Source organism: Monodelphis domestica, chromosome 7 (genome assembly GCF_027887165.1).
Source record: "Monodelphis domestica isolate mMonDom1 chromosome 7, mMonDom1.pri, whole genome shotgun sequence".
Lineage (NCBI taxonomy): Eukaryota > Metazoa > Chordata > Mammalia > Didelphimorphia > Didelphidae > Monodelphis > Monodelphis domestica.
In genome coordinates this window covers 166,036,325-166,050,606 of record NC_077233.1, presented here as the reverse complement: position 1 = coordinate 166,050,606, position 14,282 = coordinate 166,036,325, and the positions used below count along the sequence as shown (strand labels likewise).

The 14,282-nt window shown below is 38.4% G+C and overlaps 2 protein-coding genes and 1 non-coding gene across 16 annotated transcripts in view; 2 read left to right on the top strand and 1 right to left on the bottom strand.

The window, feature by feature from the left end:
- Positions 1–1,491, bottom strand: part of RMI1 (RecQ mediated genome instability 1) — an 18,305-nt gene extending 16,814 nt beyond the window's left edge. Inside the window, exon 1 of one of the 3 annotated variants that reach the window (XM_007498903.3) lies at positions 1,402–1,491. The gene's annotated coding sequence lies outside the window, so the exon portion shown is untranslated. Of the gene's footprint in view, positions 1–34; positions 368–1,401 lie in introns of those variants that run through there. The other 2 variants (XM_001368354.5, XM_007498901.3) reach the window with 2 other exon arrangements.
- Positions 493–14,282, top strand: HNRNPK (heterogeneous nuclear ribonucleoprotein K). 12 transcript variants are annotated; one of them, XM_056805947.1, is made up of 17 exons: positions 494–632; positions 3,137–3,215; positions 3,325–3,408; positions 4,078–4,175; positions 4,500–4,556; positions 6,040–6,083; positions 6,960–7,032; positions 7,568–7,639; positions 8,147–8,260; positions 8,628–8,756; positions 9,609–9,916; positions 10,023–10,077; positions 10,608–10,691; positions 11,108–11,123; positions 11,203–11,285; positions 12,105–12,274; positions 13,087–14,282. In XM_056805947.1, the coding sequence occupies exons 3-17, from the start codon at positions 3,351–3,353 to the stop codon at positions 13,115–13,117; spliced, it is 1,392 nt and encodes a 463-aa protein (XP_056661925.1). In that variant the 5' UTR covers positions 494–632; positions 3,137–3,215; positions 3,325–3,350; the 3' UTR covers positions 13,118–14,282. The 12 variants fall into 12 exon arrangements, with proteins under 12 accessions (XP_007498957.1, XP_056661925.1, XP_056661924.1 ...); XM_056805946.1 differs by having other exon boundaries at positions 13,027–14,282; XM_056805945.1 differs by having other exon boundaries at positions 10,608–10,712.
- MIR7 (microRNA mir-7) lies at positions 12,594–12,670 on the top strand. The gene has a single exon (NR_032146.1). It is a non-coding gene; the product is annotated as a microRNA mir-7 (primary transcript).

Below are 14,282 nucleotides of genomic sequence, written 5' to 3'. Positions count from 1 at the left end.
GCGGGCAGCGCGGGCCCGCCGCGCGCACACTTACCCTCCGCCACTGCGCAGCTCTAGGACCCAGCTAGGCGGGGGAGGGGTGAAGGACTAGGCGAGGGAAGAGCAGAGCCTCGGCCCCGACTTCGGCCCTGCCGTCCCGCCCACCCCTCGCGCTGCCCCAGACCCCGGGCGGCAGCTCGGTTTACGTGTCCAAGCCGCAGCGACCCATAGCACTAGCCGCCGCCCCGCGCGCCCTAACCCTTTTTTTTCCTCTCTTTATCTCCCCGTTTCGCGCCCTATTCGTCTCGCGGCCCGCCGCTCTCGGGAGCGAGCAAACGAACGAGCACGTCCGCGCGCATCCACCTTGTTTCTCCTCCCCTCCCCCCCGACTGTAACTCCCCCAAATTGCTAGCTCACGCGGCAGGGACGCCCCTCCCCCCACGCCCTGTTTCTTCGCCACCCCCGCGCGCGAGCTTGCTAGCGAGAGATCCTTTTAGATCTCGCGAGATGCCGGCCCATCCGCGCTAGTGTGAGAGAGCGAGAGAAGGAGGAGGGCGCTCGAGGCGACAGCACTGCAGACGCCATTATCCTCTGTGTTTCTCTACGGCATCGACCTTTGTCGGCTGGCGTTTCGCTTGCTCTTAAACCTACAGGTAATAGGAAATACTGGGGTTTCTATGTTGTGGGTTCGGGTAAGGCACTAGTGCTCTTGAAATACTTGGGCCTCTTTCCTTACTCAGGATTTTTAGGGCTGAAGCGGCCTCCCAGCCCAAAGGGAGGCGCCGGCGGAGGGCGGGGCTGCCGCCTCCTCCTGCGCTGGGATTGACAGTGCCCTGGGCCAATCACGAAGCCCTCGCGCCACCGCTAAAGGCTGAGTAGCCTATGAGAGAGAGTGGTGGAGGGAAGGGAGGTAAAAGAAGGGGGAGCGCGGGTAGTGGGGGAGGGTATTGAGGGCCTGCGCTCGCTCTCTGTCTAGTTCGGACCGACTGGGGCTGCGGCGGCGTAGAAGAGAAGGTGGCCTCGTGCGGTAAGGACCTGGGCTGGGTAAGCGTCGCGAGAGAGTTAGGGCCCGAGCCGGAGACTAGCTCTCCACTGTTTATTGCAAGGATCTCCTTCAGGGTGTCTCCGCATACCCGGGGGTTGGCTAACCTCTTTGGAGAAAACGTTGCCTTGCGTTCCCCTCCCCCCCCTCCGCCATTTCCCTGATCCCCTTTCCGAAGAATCTTAATACACCTTTTTTCCCCGGGAAGTTGCAGGGCATTCCCCGAAACGATGAGATGGAGCTTTCCACTGTTGGGGCCTAGTCGGCCGTGTTTGCGGGGGGGGAGTGTGGCGGAGAAGAGGAGCGGGATTCTTTGAGGGTTAGGAGATCCAGAATCCTTAATATCCTGGCGAGACTAGCGCCTTTGTGTGGGTGCTTACCGCATTTTTGCCTCACTGGAGCTGGCGGTACGGGTAGGGGTCGTAAGATAATAGTAACTGTTAGACGATGGCTCCGCTGCTTTGTCTCCCGTGGTGGCGGGGGAGGAGGGGAATTGCGGGGGGGAGGGGAGGGCGGGGGATGAAGTCCTCCTGACCGCGTGGTGAGTGGGGGGAGGGGGCTCCGCTCTCGGCTCCGCCTAGTAGCACGTAGGCGCCATTACAGGGGCCGCCATTTCCCGTCGGATTCTGGTGAGGAAAGGCGCTGCGTTTGTGCTACGTCCTTTCGCCTTTTTTTTAACTATTGGTTGTTGGGTATTAACGCCACCGTTGTACCGGTCGGCTTTCAGAGAAGAATAGGATTCTTTGATAAGGGGCCGGCAAACCACTTAGGCTGAAATTTCGAGGTAGCTCGGCAAAGTGGGGCTGAAAGGCCTTAGGATGGGTAGCGGCCACTTTATGTATATGTACGAACCTCACCAAATAGAGATTTTTCTCCACCTAATTTTAGCCTGGCTTCGTAGATGCAGAGAAGGGAGGGAACGTTTCCTAGGGGGGGGAAATGCTGTAGAAAAATTGAGTTAACTGGTATATTTTTAACCCTATCCTATACCAGACCAATTGGCCGCCTCTGGCTCTTCGAGCCACGTGTCGGCCTTTCTGCCAGTCAGGATAGAGGGCGTCTCCTTGTCTTTTCTGTAGTCTCTCTTTGTAGGGGTTAGACTGCCAGAAAATCTCACCCCATACCGCGGCACAAGATGCTGTTAAAGAAGCTTCTCCTGTGGGATTAAAGTTAAATGCTTGAGTTAACCGTAGTAGGTTATACGAGACTTTCTTGCCCAAAGGAAACCAGCTAGGATATCCCCGACCAATTTTTTGCTTTTGTTTTATCTTGAGTCATTATAGCTGACTCAAACTGTGTTAGTGTTAAAAAAAAGACAACATTCTTTGCCTTGTTTCTGTTTTGTCTTAGTCTAGTGGTTGTGTTTAATATTGGGGATAAGAAGGAATAGTGTATATAACAGTTTTTTATTAGATCCCTGCCCTGGCTATTGACCTGATTTTATCATGTCTTCTGTTAGGTTTAAAGGCTCAAGTCCTAGTTTTAAGTAAACTGAAATCAAGATAAAAGTACTAGTAATCTAGTTATCTCAAAATTCTTCATATGATTTAGGGAGAGAAGTGAGATAGTAAAACAATTTCAAGAGTTGCTAGTGTTGCGGGATGATGAGATTCTTTAGCCTACTTGGTAAACATCAAGACTAATAATTTGCGGTTTAAAGACCTAATTTGAAGCCAAAGTAGTAGGTCCTTTACATTTTAAAGTAACTGAATGGAAGAATTGGCATGTTAATTTTTGTCTTGCTAATATCCTCAAAAGGTCCTTGTAGAAGTAGCTAATGTAACCAGGAGAATTTTTTTTTGTATCCTTATTGAGAGAAGTAATCTGAAATAAATGCCCATCGAACAAAATAGACATTTTTCTTTTGAAGAGAAAGCATCAAACTATTTAGGTGATGGAATAAATTTGAACTATCCCTCAATATAGAATTAACATGGTTTTCATTTTAGTGTGTGTTTAGTTAGGGTCTTTTTGACGTTTTCTTAACTAGCTATGCCCCGGGCATTAAAAAATAGTTCTAGAAATAAGAAGTTTGAGGTTCAATTTAAACTTGACGGCAGGATTAGTGTTCAGTAATAGAAAAAAATCAAAACTGATTTATGTTGGTTTTTATAGGCTACTGCAGCACTAGGGTGTCAGTTGTTGATCCCGCCCAGAACACTTCAGTTCTGCCCTTCAAGGATATATAATACTGGTACGTTCTAGAAGCAGAGTCATTTCTTTGCTTGCTCAGTTTAGTGGGATAATATGCAGCTTGATTTCCAATGATCCAGATGTACTAGCTTTTGTTTACTCTTTGACAGATTGTCTACCCATTTAATCTGAGAAAATGGAGACTGAGCAGCCAGAAGAAACCTTCCCCAATACTGAAACCAATGGTGAATTTGGTGAGTAAATTTTAATATTTCCCTCTTTATATGAATAGTGTGAATGTGATGGATTTTTAAAAGAAGCAACAATTATAGAAACTTTAATGTGACTTTCATTCCAAATTCATTAAATATCCAATGTCATTATTGGGTGCACTTAGCCAAATCCATGTTTGCTTCAGAGTACTAGTTAAGCATTTTGTAGCTTTGGTGCCTTTTTAAATTTGCTTTTGTAAATAGAAAAGTTCAGTTATATTATTTATGCTAATCTAACCAAAATGCTGACTTTTAGCAGTGTTTTCCAACAAATACATGCTATATACATAAGCAGAAGATTTTTAAATCTATAAATTGGACTTTGATTTTAAAATATCCAATTCGGGGTATTTGTCAAGGTGCATACCATGCTTGGTAATACATAGGCTTTATGAGAAAAAACATTTGATTGAACCAGACTTTGAAGAGAATGTAACAGAATTTTGTAGCCTTTTAGTAACACTTGGCAGTTAGCAACAAATATTTCATCTGAATAGGAGTTGCTGTATGTTTTAGTAACTTCATTTTCAAGATTACTCTAACTTGTAAAGTTATAAAGTCTTCAAATGAAGCAAAGTTTAAGGAAAGGATGACACTATTAATAAAGAGAACAATTAGACATTCTTTCATTCAAACCACTTATTTTTTTAGGTAAGCGCCCTGCTGAAGATATGGAGGAGGAGCAGGCCTTTAAAAGATCTAGAAACACTGACGAGATGGTTGAACTGCGCATTTTGCTTCAAAGCAAGGTATGAGTTGAATTTATAAATTCTAATAAAAATATGGTGGATGAGTTCAGAGGTGATAAGGAATTTGAGGTTTTGATTATCCATTTCTCTGAAATTGGAGATATTTGTAGGAGCAGAAAATATGTTGCATAGGTTATAAGACTGGAGAAAAATGGGCTTTTCTGTGGACTTGGTTTTATTTCGGTAGTGTAGTAGGATGAGTGAATTTGAAGCTAGTTAAAATCTTGCCAACAAAATTGTTTTTTTGATGGACTGAAGATTTTAGTATTTAGAACTGCAAATATAGATTAATATCTCCTCCGGTTTTTTGTTGTTATTTTCCAGAATGCTGGAGCAGTGATTGGGAAAGGAGGCAAAAATATTAAAGCACTTCGTACAGACGTAAGTATTCAAGACTTAAATCTACTATTCGTTCAGCTTCTGTTTATGTGTTGCTAGAAATTTTGAAATTCAATCATAGGCTTCATTTAATAGTCTAGGTACAAGCCATTTGTAATGATTTTTTATATAGAAGACTTTCAAGTTTTGCCATTCCTGTTACAATTAAAACCCAGATTGATTCGTGTGGGAGGAGGTTTATGGTAAACCTCTACATTTTCTAACAGGATTCCACTAAATTATACACTTCAAGCAAGATAACATTTTAATTAGAAATATTGACAAAGCTTAAAAACCCTTAATTGCACCATTTCCCATATGTGTGAATCAATTACAGTATTACTGAAAACCACTGCAGGTGGCTGATTTAACCCAATGATTTTTTAAATTCCTTTGATAAAACTATCCATCTGTTCTTTAACAGCTTGCACATGAAGCACAAAAACATTAATGTTAAGGCAATTGCATGATTTAAATATGGGTATAGGTTAGTGTAAGAACTTATTCTATAATTGGGAAGCAATTTGTCAATGGCTATAACTTGAGTGTTCAAATTTTATAGTGGGTTGACTCTTGTGATTAGACACATTTGATATGGCATCTCCCAGAAGTATGTATTTATAGGACTTGACTACACCAAAAGCGCCTAAATTATTTCTTATAGTCTACGCCCTTATATTTAACATCTTGCTAAAATTAAGGCAATTATGACTTTGTGTTGAACACTTATCTGACAGTATTTCGTTTCTCTTTCGGTCGCAGATCTTTGTATGTTCCTCTTGATTACTGTAAACTGAACTTGAAAAATTGTTTTAAAAGTTTTCAAACTTGCCTATTAGGACCCAGAAATAAGTTTTAAACATCCAAAAACCAAACTTTTTATTAGCCAGGATTTTTGGTGGTGTGGAAGTTTTTGTTTTACTTTTTTTCCTTAAATAAACATCTCTCCTCTTAATCCAGATGTTGTCTATCATTATCTGGGTTATTAATTTCCCCATTTCCTCAAGATTTCAATAAAACAAGTCATGACAGGTTTTGTGTCTACCCTCATGAGCCAGCCTGCTACTGAAACAACGTTTGTAAAAAGTAATTAGTTAGAAACCATCATTTTAAGGTCCTTAAATGTTAAGGCACAGTCAGATATAGAGCAGTCCATTATTGTGTTAGTCTTCAGAACAACTTAAGCTTGTTTCATTAATTGAGAGTAATGAGTATAGTTTGTATTAAATTAAAATTTATTGCTTTTCCCCCTTTTCCCTCTCCTTGTTTTTTTGGCCATATATCTCCGTTGCCCATGTACTGGATCGACTTACCCCTGCGTTGCCCACCATGACGTTGGCCCATCCGCCCCTGAACGCCCATGTGAAAACCCTGGTTGGCTATGCCCAAAAATGTGCTCGTTGCCAAACGGGTACCATACTTGACAACTTCTGATTGAATGCCCATGCCCAATGCCAACATCCACGAACGCCAATGACCAATGCAGTACAATGCCAGTGTTTCAGTCCCAGACAGCAGTGGCCCCGAGCGGTATGTCCCAACAGTTTATGCCTCACTGCCTGATTAGAAAGAGAGAAATGTATTTTATTACCTGCCTTTTATATAATTAAATAGTATCCCCTTTAGACGGTGTATTGTTTTTCAAGTTTCTGTCTTATTTTCCCCATTAAGTCTTTTTGTCACTGAACTTTTACCGTGAGTTGCCCACCCAAACGATCCACTAATTTTATTTCGATGGAAGGAGCACAGCTTCAAGTGTTGCATATTTGCTGCATTGTAAATCAAATTGTTTCAAAATAGTCTTTCGCTCTCTGTCTTTGTGGCCCACCTTGCTTCCCAACATTGCCTGTTCATAATTTTTTCTGATGAAATGCTAACTCTGGTTCACTTTACTTCACTTCTCATTTGTGTTGTCTTTGTTTTGTCTTGCATTTGTATTTGTTTTCTTGCAGAGCCCATTAGTAATCTAATTTCTAACTGGTCTCATAACTTTATTCCAAATATAATGTTTACCACTTGCATATAGCCCTTCCCCCACTTCTATGAGAAGGTGTGCCAATTTTCCAATGTAATAGTTGAGGGTATCCGTAAATTAGTGGTGGCGGGGAACATATTCACCTCAGCTTCAGTTCTGGTCAGTTTGTTGCCCACTTAATCTGAGCCCTTCCAAGTCCATACTCTTCTAGTCTGTCTCTTTTCTCTCTATTCGCTATCTCTGCAAGACCTTATCATGTCTGTTTTGGGCGTAAAACAATGCATGTGAAAAGTCTGTAAATAAACTGCTTTAAGTGGGGAATATTAAATAATCATGTTACTTTTCTGTGAAGTTTACTTTTCTATGATGAACACAAAACTCATTTTTCTTTTCCACCTTTTTTGTACTCTGATATTTGTGATGTTTGACAGCATATTGAGTATCAGTGCAGATATTGAAACAATTGGAGAAATACTGAAGAAAATCATCCCTACCTTGGAAGAGGTAGGCTCATTTTTATTCATTTGTATATTTGGAATGAAAGGGGAATTATTAGTTTTAACAGGTATCTCTGAGCCAGTGGGGTGAGATAAAAGAATAGTATATTAGTGCTTTGGGTACGATAGTTATATGTTTGTCCAGCCTGCTGCATAATAGGGCAGCACAACTGCTTCATTGTTAGGAAATGAAGACTGGAAATTTCCTGGAGTGTCAATTATGGGATGCCTTTTATTGTCAGTGTCCCCTTTTATTGTTGCCCTTATATAACATTACAGACTTAGAATCAGTTTTAGTTGAGAGAGAGATGGAAATTTGAATTTCAGTTAACTAGAATTGGGGGTGGTTGGGAGGGTAATAAATGTTTAATGTGAGCTTTGGTTTTTTGAGTGTCTGGAGGAAAGTTTTGAGTTAGACAGGGAGATAAGTTTATCTAGATAACATTTTAAGCATAAATGTTGTAGTAGCTTTACCAATATATGCGACAATAGCCTGATCACATTAGACACTTAACCTATTACTCTTATTTTTCTACTTTCAGGGCCTGCAGTTGCCATCACCCACTGCAACCAGCCAGCTCCCGCTCGAATCTGATGCTGTGGAATGCTTAAATGTATGTCATAGTGCCATTGAACCCCCACTGAAGTATGGAGCCTGGCCCATAGGATCAATTTCATTTTAACATAGTGTACTTTTCCCATCTCTAGAGAAAATGCTTGAAAATAAGATATATGAATGGTCTTACAACTCACTGTTGACCCTGCTCCATGCTGCAGTGGGAATTAACTACATTTGCAAAGTGCTTTGCAGTCATTTATATTATGGTGTTATTTGAATGTTGTTAATAATTTCTGTGGTAACAGCGACATGCTAAATGGCTGCAGTGTGGGTATGGTGTTGCAGGACCTGAAAAAAAAAATAGTTTTTTAAGGTGGTGCAGAATGTCCTTTTTGGGCCTGGCTATTGAGGATAATAAGCACATAACTGGTAAAGTTATTGAAATATAACTTCAGGTTGTTCACTGCAACAAGTATATTGTGATTATGCTTATAAAAGATAGATGTGTTTGGGGGATTTTTTTTGGTTTTTGCACTAAAGTTTTATAAATCTCCATCTGCAGTACCAACACTATAAAGGAAGCGACTTTGACTGCGAGTTAAGACTGTTGATTCACCAGAGTCTGGCAGGAGGAATTATTGGGGTCAAAGGTGCTAAAATCAAAGAACTTCGAGAGGTAAAGGCACCTTTTTTTCCTCCTACCTTACTCCTTATCAAAAAAAAATAGGTTTTAGTACTTTTCATGTCATGGAGGTGGGATTTTTCTTTTCCTAGATCCTCATTGTTTTCATGTGTGTTCTAATATTTGGGCAAATCTTGCCAGATATATATATATTAAGAATTAAGATTGCTTGTGTGTCCAGGCTTCTCACACTGCTGTACCATAGCATTAAATCCCTAGATATATTGGTATTATAAGCCCCCACTTTAAATATCTTTCCCATTGTGCACCAAAGCAAATGTAAATTTATCAAATTAGTAATCTGTTAAGTGCAAGTTATCTTAACCCATCTTGATAAGTGTTATACATTTTTCTTTTACAGAACACTCAGACAACTATCAAGCTTTTCCAGGAATGCTGTCCTCATTCCACTGATAGAGTTGTTCTTATTGGTGGGAAGCCTGATAGAGTTGTGGAGTGCATAAAGATCATATTGGATCTTATATCTGAGGTAAAGACACTATCTTTAAGGTTTCGTTTGGAACGGGCAGGGCTGATTCATCCACATCTGTAGAATATTTTGGAGAAAATGTTAACTATGTTTTGCAGTATTTTACACTTTTATTTCCGTAGTAACTGCCCAATCGAGCAACCTTTACTTAGAAGTTATTTAAATTTTTTTCCCCCCATTTAAGACACCACTTTAGGCTATTTATTGAAGAAATAGTACTGTGATGTTTCCCTCTTCTATCAGTACAACACAAATAATGGACAGGTTTATTTTATACTAAGTTTGACTAGATGCTATTAACCAGTTTTTGAGCATGTTTTTTAAAAGTGACTAGAAGGTAATAGATATATTTAGATAACATCTGAGTAATGCAGACGGAAGTAGTGCAAAATCAAGAAAGTAGAATACTAGGTAGCATGAGGTTTTGAGCATTAATTCAAAAATGAAATAGTGATGTTTTCATTCTTAGTATTTTTATTCTCATCACCTAGCAAATTATAGGCATTTAAGTACATGCTTATTAGTCCTATTCTAAAATTATAAAGAAGGATATTCAAAGAAGTTGGTATTTTAAAAGGTAACAACATTTTCTTAATCTCTGGCACACTTTATTTAACATTAAGTTTTAACATGCAGTAGGAGTTGGATATTACTAAGATTTTATTCTTATAAAAATAATGTGAAATGTTAGAAAATACAAAAGTAACTACTAGGAAACATTAGTTGTAGGATCTCATTTGAAAGAAATGAATTTTCAAATGGCCCAATGAGTGTCTTGCCTTGTAAGATATTTGATGACATCATTCTTTATATGTATGATAATATTGCGTAATCTTTTCCTCTTTGTTTTAGTCTCCCATCAAAGGACGTGCACAGCCCTATGATCCCAATTTCTATGATGAAACCTATGACTACGGTGGTTTCACAATGATGTTTGATGATAGACGAGGACGCCCTGTAGGATTTCCCATGCGGGGAAGAGGAGGCTTTGATAGAATGCCTCCAGGTCGTGGTGGGCGTCCTATGCCCCCATCTAGAAGAGATTATGATGACATGAGCCCTCGTAGAGGACCCCCACCTCCTCCCCCTGGACGCGGTGGCAGGGGTGGTAGCAGAGCTCGAAATCTTCCTCTTCCTCCACCACCACCACCTAGAGGAGGGTAGGTTATGTTATCAGACCCAGATAGTGTCTACTTCATGGGTAGAGGGCCAGAATACTTTTCTGACTTAATATTTTTCTATATCACTTTTTTTTTTTCCTTTCAGAGATCTTATGGCTTATGACAGAAGAGGAAGACCCGGTGACCGTTATGATGGCATGGTATGAATTTTATTTAGCTTATAGCAAATTGAGCTAATTAACAATTTATTCATGTCAGTATTTAAATTTTTGGTAGTCTTACGGTATACCTAATTAAAATTTGTTTGGGAGAAAACACTAGGTGGCACATTAATTGCTATTATGAATTAAAGGAGACATTAGATACTTGACGTTTTATTCAGCCAAGATTGGAAGAACTTAATTATTTTTTCATACCCCAGTGCCGAAATGCACCTACCAATGCTGGAGTTTTTAATGAATCATCGACCTTATCCAACCTTCCACATAAATCAAAGATGCAACTTTGTGTTGTCTCTTTTACCAGAAGAAATATAAGCAAATCTCCTAGCTACCCACACATAGAATTCCAGTCGTGTAGTATTCTTTCTCCATAACATTCTGCATAATTGAGGGGGGGTAATCACACACTGAACTATTACTGGTGGTGAGATCATTAATATTTGAAAATTATAAAATGTTATATCAGCAGTGTGTTTATATGAATTGACTTTGTCTATTAACTGATACAGGTTGGTTTTAGTGCTGATGAGACTTGGGACTCTGCAATAGATACATGGAGTCCTTCCGAATGGCAGATGGCTTATGAACCACAGGTTGAGTACCATGAGTTTACGGTATTACATTTTTTTTTAAGTCTTAAAACTTTATTTGAATCATAGATTGGTGTGGGTGCCTAGTGATTTTCTGATTTGAACTTAATAAAAAGGGGTGGGGTTTCTGTTTCATATACAGATTATAACTATAATTGGGGATCTTTGTTATTTTAATAAATGTTGGGGATTTAATAACTCTGGAGACTTGTTTTATATCTGAAGGTGTAGAAATCCTTCTGAAATTAACTAACATCATAATGCTTTATTGGGGGAGGGGGAATGTTTGTTTTTTACTTGATTTCCTTTGTTGTTTAATTGAAACTTGCATGAACATTTGATTGTTTTTAAAACTGAAGTTAATATACATGTTTGTTTTATGGAATAATTTTTTACATTTCTCTCTCCACAATCTTTAGGGTGGTTCTGGATATGGTAAGTGTTGTTATCCTTCTTGAGTTTAAAAAAAAAATTCCTGTTTCATAAAGAACTTGATGCTTATGATTTAAATTAGATTATTCCTATGCAGGGGGCCGTGGCTCATATGGTGATCTTGGTGGACCCATTATTACAACACAAGTAACTATTCCCAAAGATGTAAGTAATTCAAGTATTCAGTTTTTTATTGCTATATCATCCTCAAGTTGAATAGTTCCACAATGTGGTTGAATTTACTGACAAACTTCAAGACATTAATTTCTATTCTAAGAGGAAAAGAATTATAAATCCATTAACATTCTTCAATTTGAGCTCTTCTCTTTAAAAACTGATCATCGTAATTGTTAGTATCCCATTTAAGATAGAATGTGTTGGGTAAAATTTTAAGAGAACTTGATGACCACAAAAGAATGTTAACATACTCCAAATTGTTGCCTCACGGATTGTGTTGACACCTTGTCCAATTTTTCCATTTCAATGTGCATTTGCCCAAAGCTAAAGGAGTTGCTTGATCTTTTCATTTTAATTTAGCAGCTTAATTTTTTCATTGCATTATCCATCCACTCTAGACCAGTTCTTTAAATTGTACTTGGCTGATCAATAATTTAGAGAATAAAAAGTGAGTTTTTCTGCCCAGAAAGTTGGGTTTAATTTTCACTATCCTGATGAAATACAGATCTGTCTGTATTGATCTTAACCACTTTTTCTTTTCATGATTCCCTTTAGCAATCTAACTCTTAGAGATGCCTCAGAATGTTTTTAAATGCTGAAAATGGGATTACAAAGGAAATTAATAGATTAAAACTTTTAACAAGTTCATAACTACCTAGATTCAGAACCCCCTCTCTTAAGATTTGAGTTGTTGGTACTGTGTGCTAAAAGTTCTCTAGTTTAATGCCGCCAGAATATAGTATAATATTGTCTAAAATGTGAATCATGAATGTATTTTTTGATTATCAACGGTTTTCTGCTTTTCAGTTGGCTGGGTCTATTATTGGCAAAGGTGGTCAGCGAATCAAACAAATACGTCATGAATCTGGAGCATCAATCAAAATTGATGAACCTTTGGAAGGATCTGAGGATCGAATTATTACCATTACAGGAACACAGGACCAGATACAGAATGCACAGTATTTACTGCAAAACAGGTAGGTTGAAGTTAATCTTTAAATTATTTTAATTCACTTTAACATACTAAAACTTGAAGCTTTTTTTCCCTCAATTAATATTTCTTTTAGAAGCCATGGTATCTCAAATCTATTTTGGGGGACCTAACTTCTAAAGATCCTGGTAGTTGCTTCATTTTCTTCTGCTTTCTTACTAAAATGAAGACACCCTCAATACTAATCTTGCTGGAAGAAGCCTTAACCAAGCAGTCCTCTCATTTCTCTGGTGAAAACTGCTGCAAAAACTACTTGTAATAAATTATATAGAGCCTGTAGAAAATATGGAAGATTTCATTGGATATTGGCCTAGTTCTGTGTGGAAGACTAGTGATTTTGTTGTTTTTAGATAACTAAAACGACAACAAATCACAGTCTGCCATATGGCACAGGCCATGCCTCTACAGGACAAGTTGAAAACGATTGGTGCTGTTAATGCAGCATTTCACACCTGGCATTTCTTTTGTCTTTCCTGCCAAATATTAACAGCTTTTTTAAATTTTCATTTTCTTAATCCTGCTATGCTGTCTGTTAATGTTAAGCATTTTTCTGCTGTTGGACTTTTTTAGTCTTTAATTTTAATTGCTTGTTTTCAAATTTAAATTTACATTTAAACTTTAATTGACAAGTTTGTCATTTTAATTTAACATTAAATTTATTGTCTTTTTTTTAATGTTGATGCAAGATGTTCTGTACAAAAATTCTAATTCGCATTTTTTTTTTCTTTTCTTTTATAGTGTGAAGCAGTATGCAGATGTTGAAGGATTCTAATGCAAGATATTTTTTCTTTTTTATAGTGTGAAGCAGTATTCTGGAAAGTTTTTCTAAGACTAGTGAAGAACTGAAGGAGTCCTGCATCTTTTTTTTTTTATCTGCTTCTGTTTAAAAAGCCAACATTCCTCTGCTTCATAGGTGTTCTGCATTTGAGGTGTAGTGAAATCTTTGCTGTTCACCAGATGTAATGTTTTAGTTCCTTACAAACAGGGTGGGGGGGAAGGGCGCGCAAAACTAACATTGAAATTTTGAAACAGCAGCAGAGAGAGTGAATTTTATTTTTGTTCATTGTTGGTGGTAAAAAGAAATTTTTTTTTCCCCTCCTGTAACTATTGTGAACACCTTGCTTTGTGGTCACTGTAATTTTTTGGGGGGGGTGGGACAGGGGAGAAAGAGTATCAATAGTCCACGTGTCCCTGGCATCCATTCAGAGCAGTGTGCAGAATGTAATGCTCTTTTGTAAGAAACGTTTTATGATTTTTAAAATAAATTTAGTGAACCTATTTTTTGGTGGTCATTTTTTTTAAGACATTATATCTCAAATGGATAAATCTTTCCCCCTAGACTTAAGCAGCACTAATTAAACACTAAGTTTGATTTTCAGCTCCTCTGTGGATATAGGCGTATCTTCCTGGACATAAATAAGCAAATAAGTCCTGGTGACAACTTGACTTGAGAAAGTCCATTGCTTGGGAAGGAATTACATCACATTCATTCATGCAACAAGCTGGTTTTTGCAAATGCTTGCCCCTACTTGCAGCACAATTTTCTATGTTAGTAATTGTGAAGAACAACCAAGCTGGGAGCAGTACCACAAATTGGTATAGGTACACACCTGAAGCCTGATTAGCAGCAAGTTTTACTAATCAGAATAACACTTGGTTATGAAAATGACTGAAGCTGAATAAATTCTGATTATTTTTAGATAATTCCTCACTTGTAGACTATACAACTGTCAACTTGCCTGGTGTCTACTAGTTAAACTTTGTAAAAATATATATATATATACTTGTTTTTCCATTGTATGCAGATTTGAAAGAAAGATGTACCATTTCTCTGTTGTATGTTGGATTATGTAGGAAATGTTTGTGAACAATTCAAAAAGTGATAAAAAAAAAAACTACCTGTGGATGTTTTGTGTAGTATCTTGGCATTTGTATTAATAGTTAAAAGTTCTAATTTCACTTCCAAATAAAAATAAACTCAACGCTGGATTTGA

Bases quoted from the DNA above. Each gene is read 5' to 3' on its own strand.
- HNRNPK (XM_007498895.3), top strand. From the start codon at position 3,351: ATGGAGACTGAGCAGCCAGAAGAAACCTTCCCCAATACTGAAACCAAT. The intron at 9,917-10,022 runs GTAGGTTATGTT...TTTTCCTTTCAG, and splicing joins CCACCACCACCTAGAGGAGG to AGATCTTATGGCTTATGACA. The intron at 12,275-13,026 runs GTAGGTTGAAGT...TTTCTTTTATAG, and splicing joins CAGTATTTACTGCAAAACAG to TGTGAAGCAGTATGCAGATG.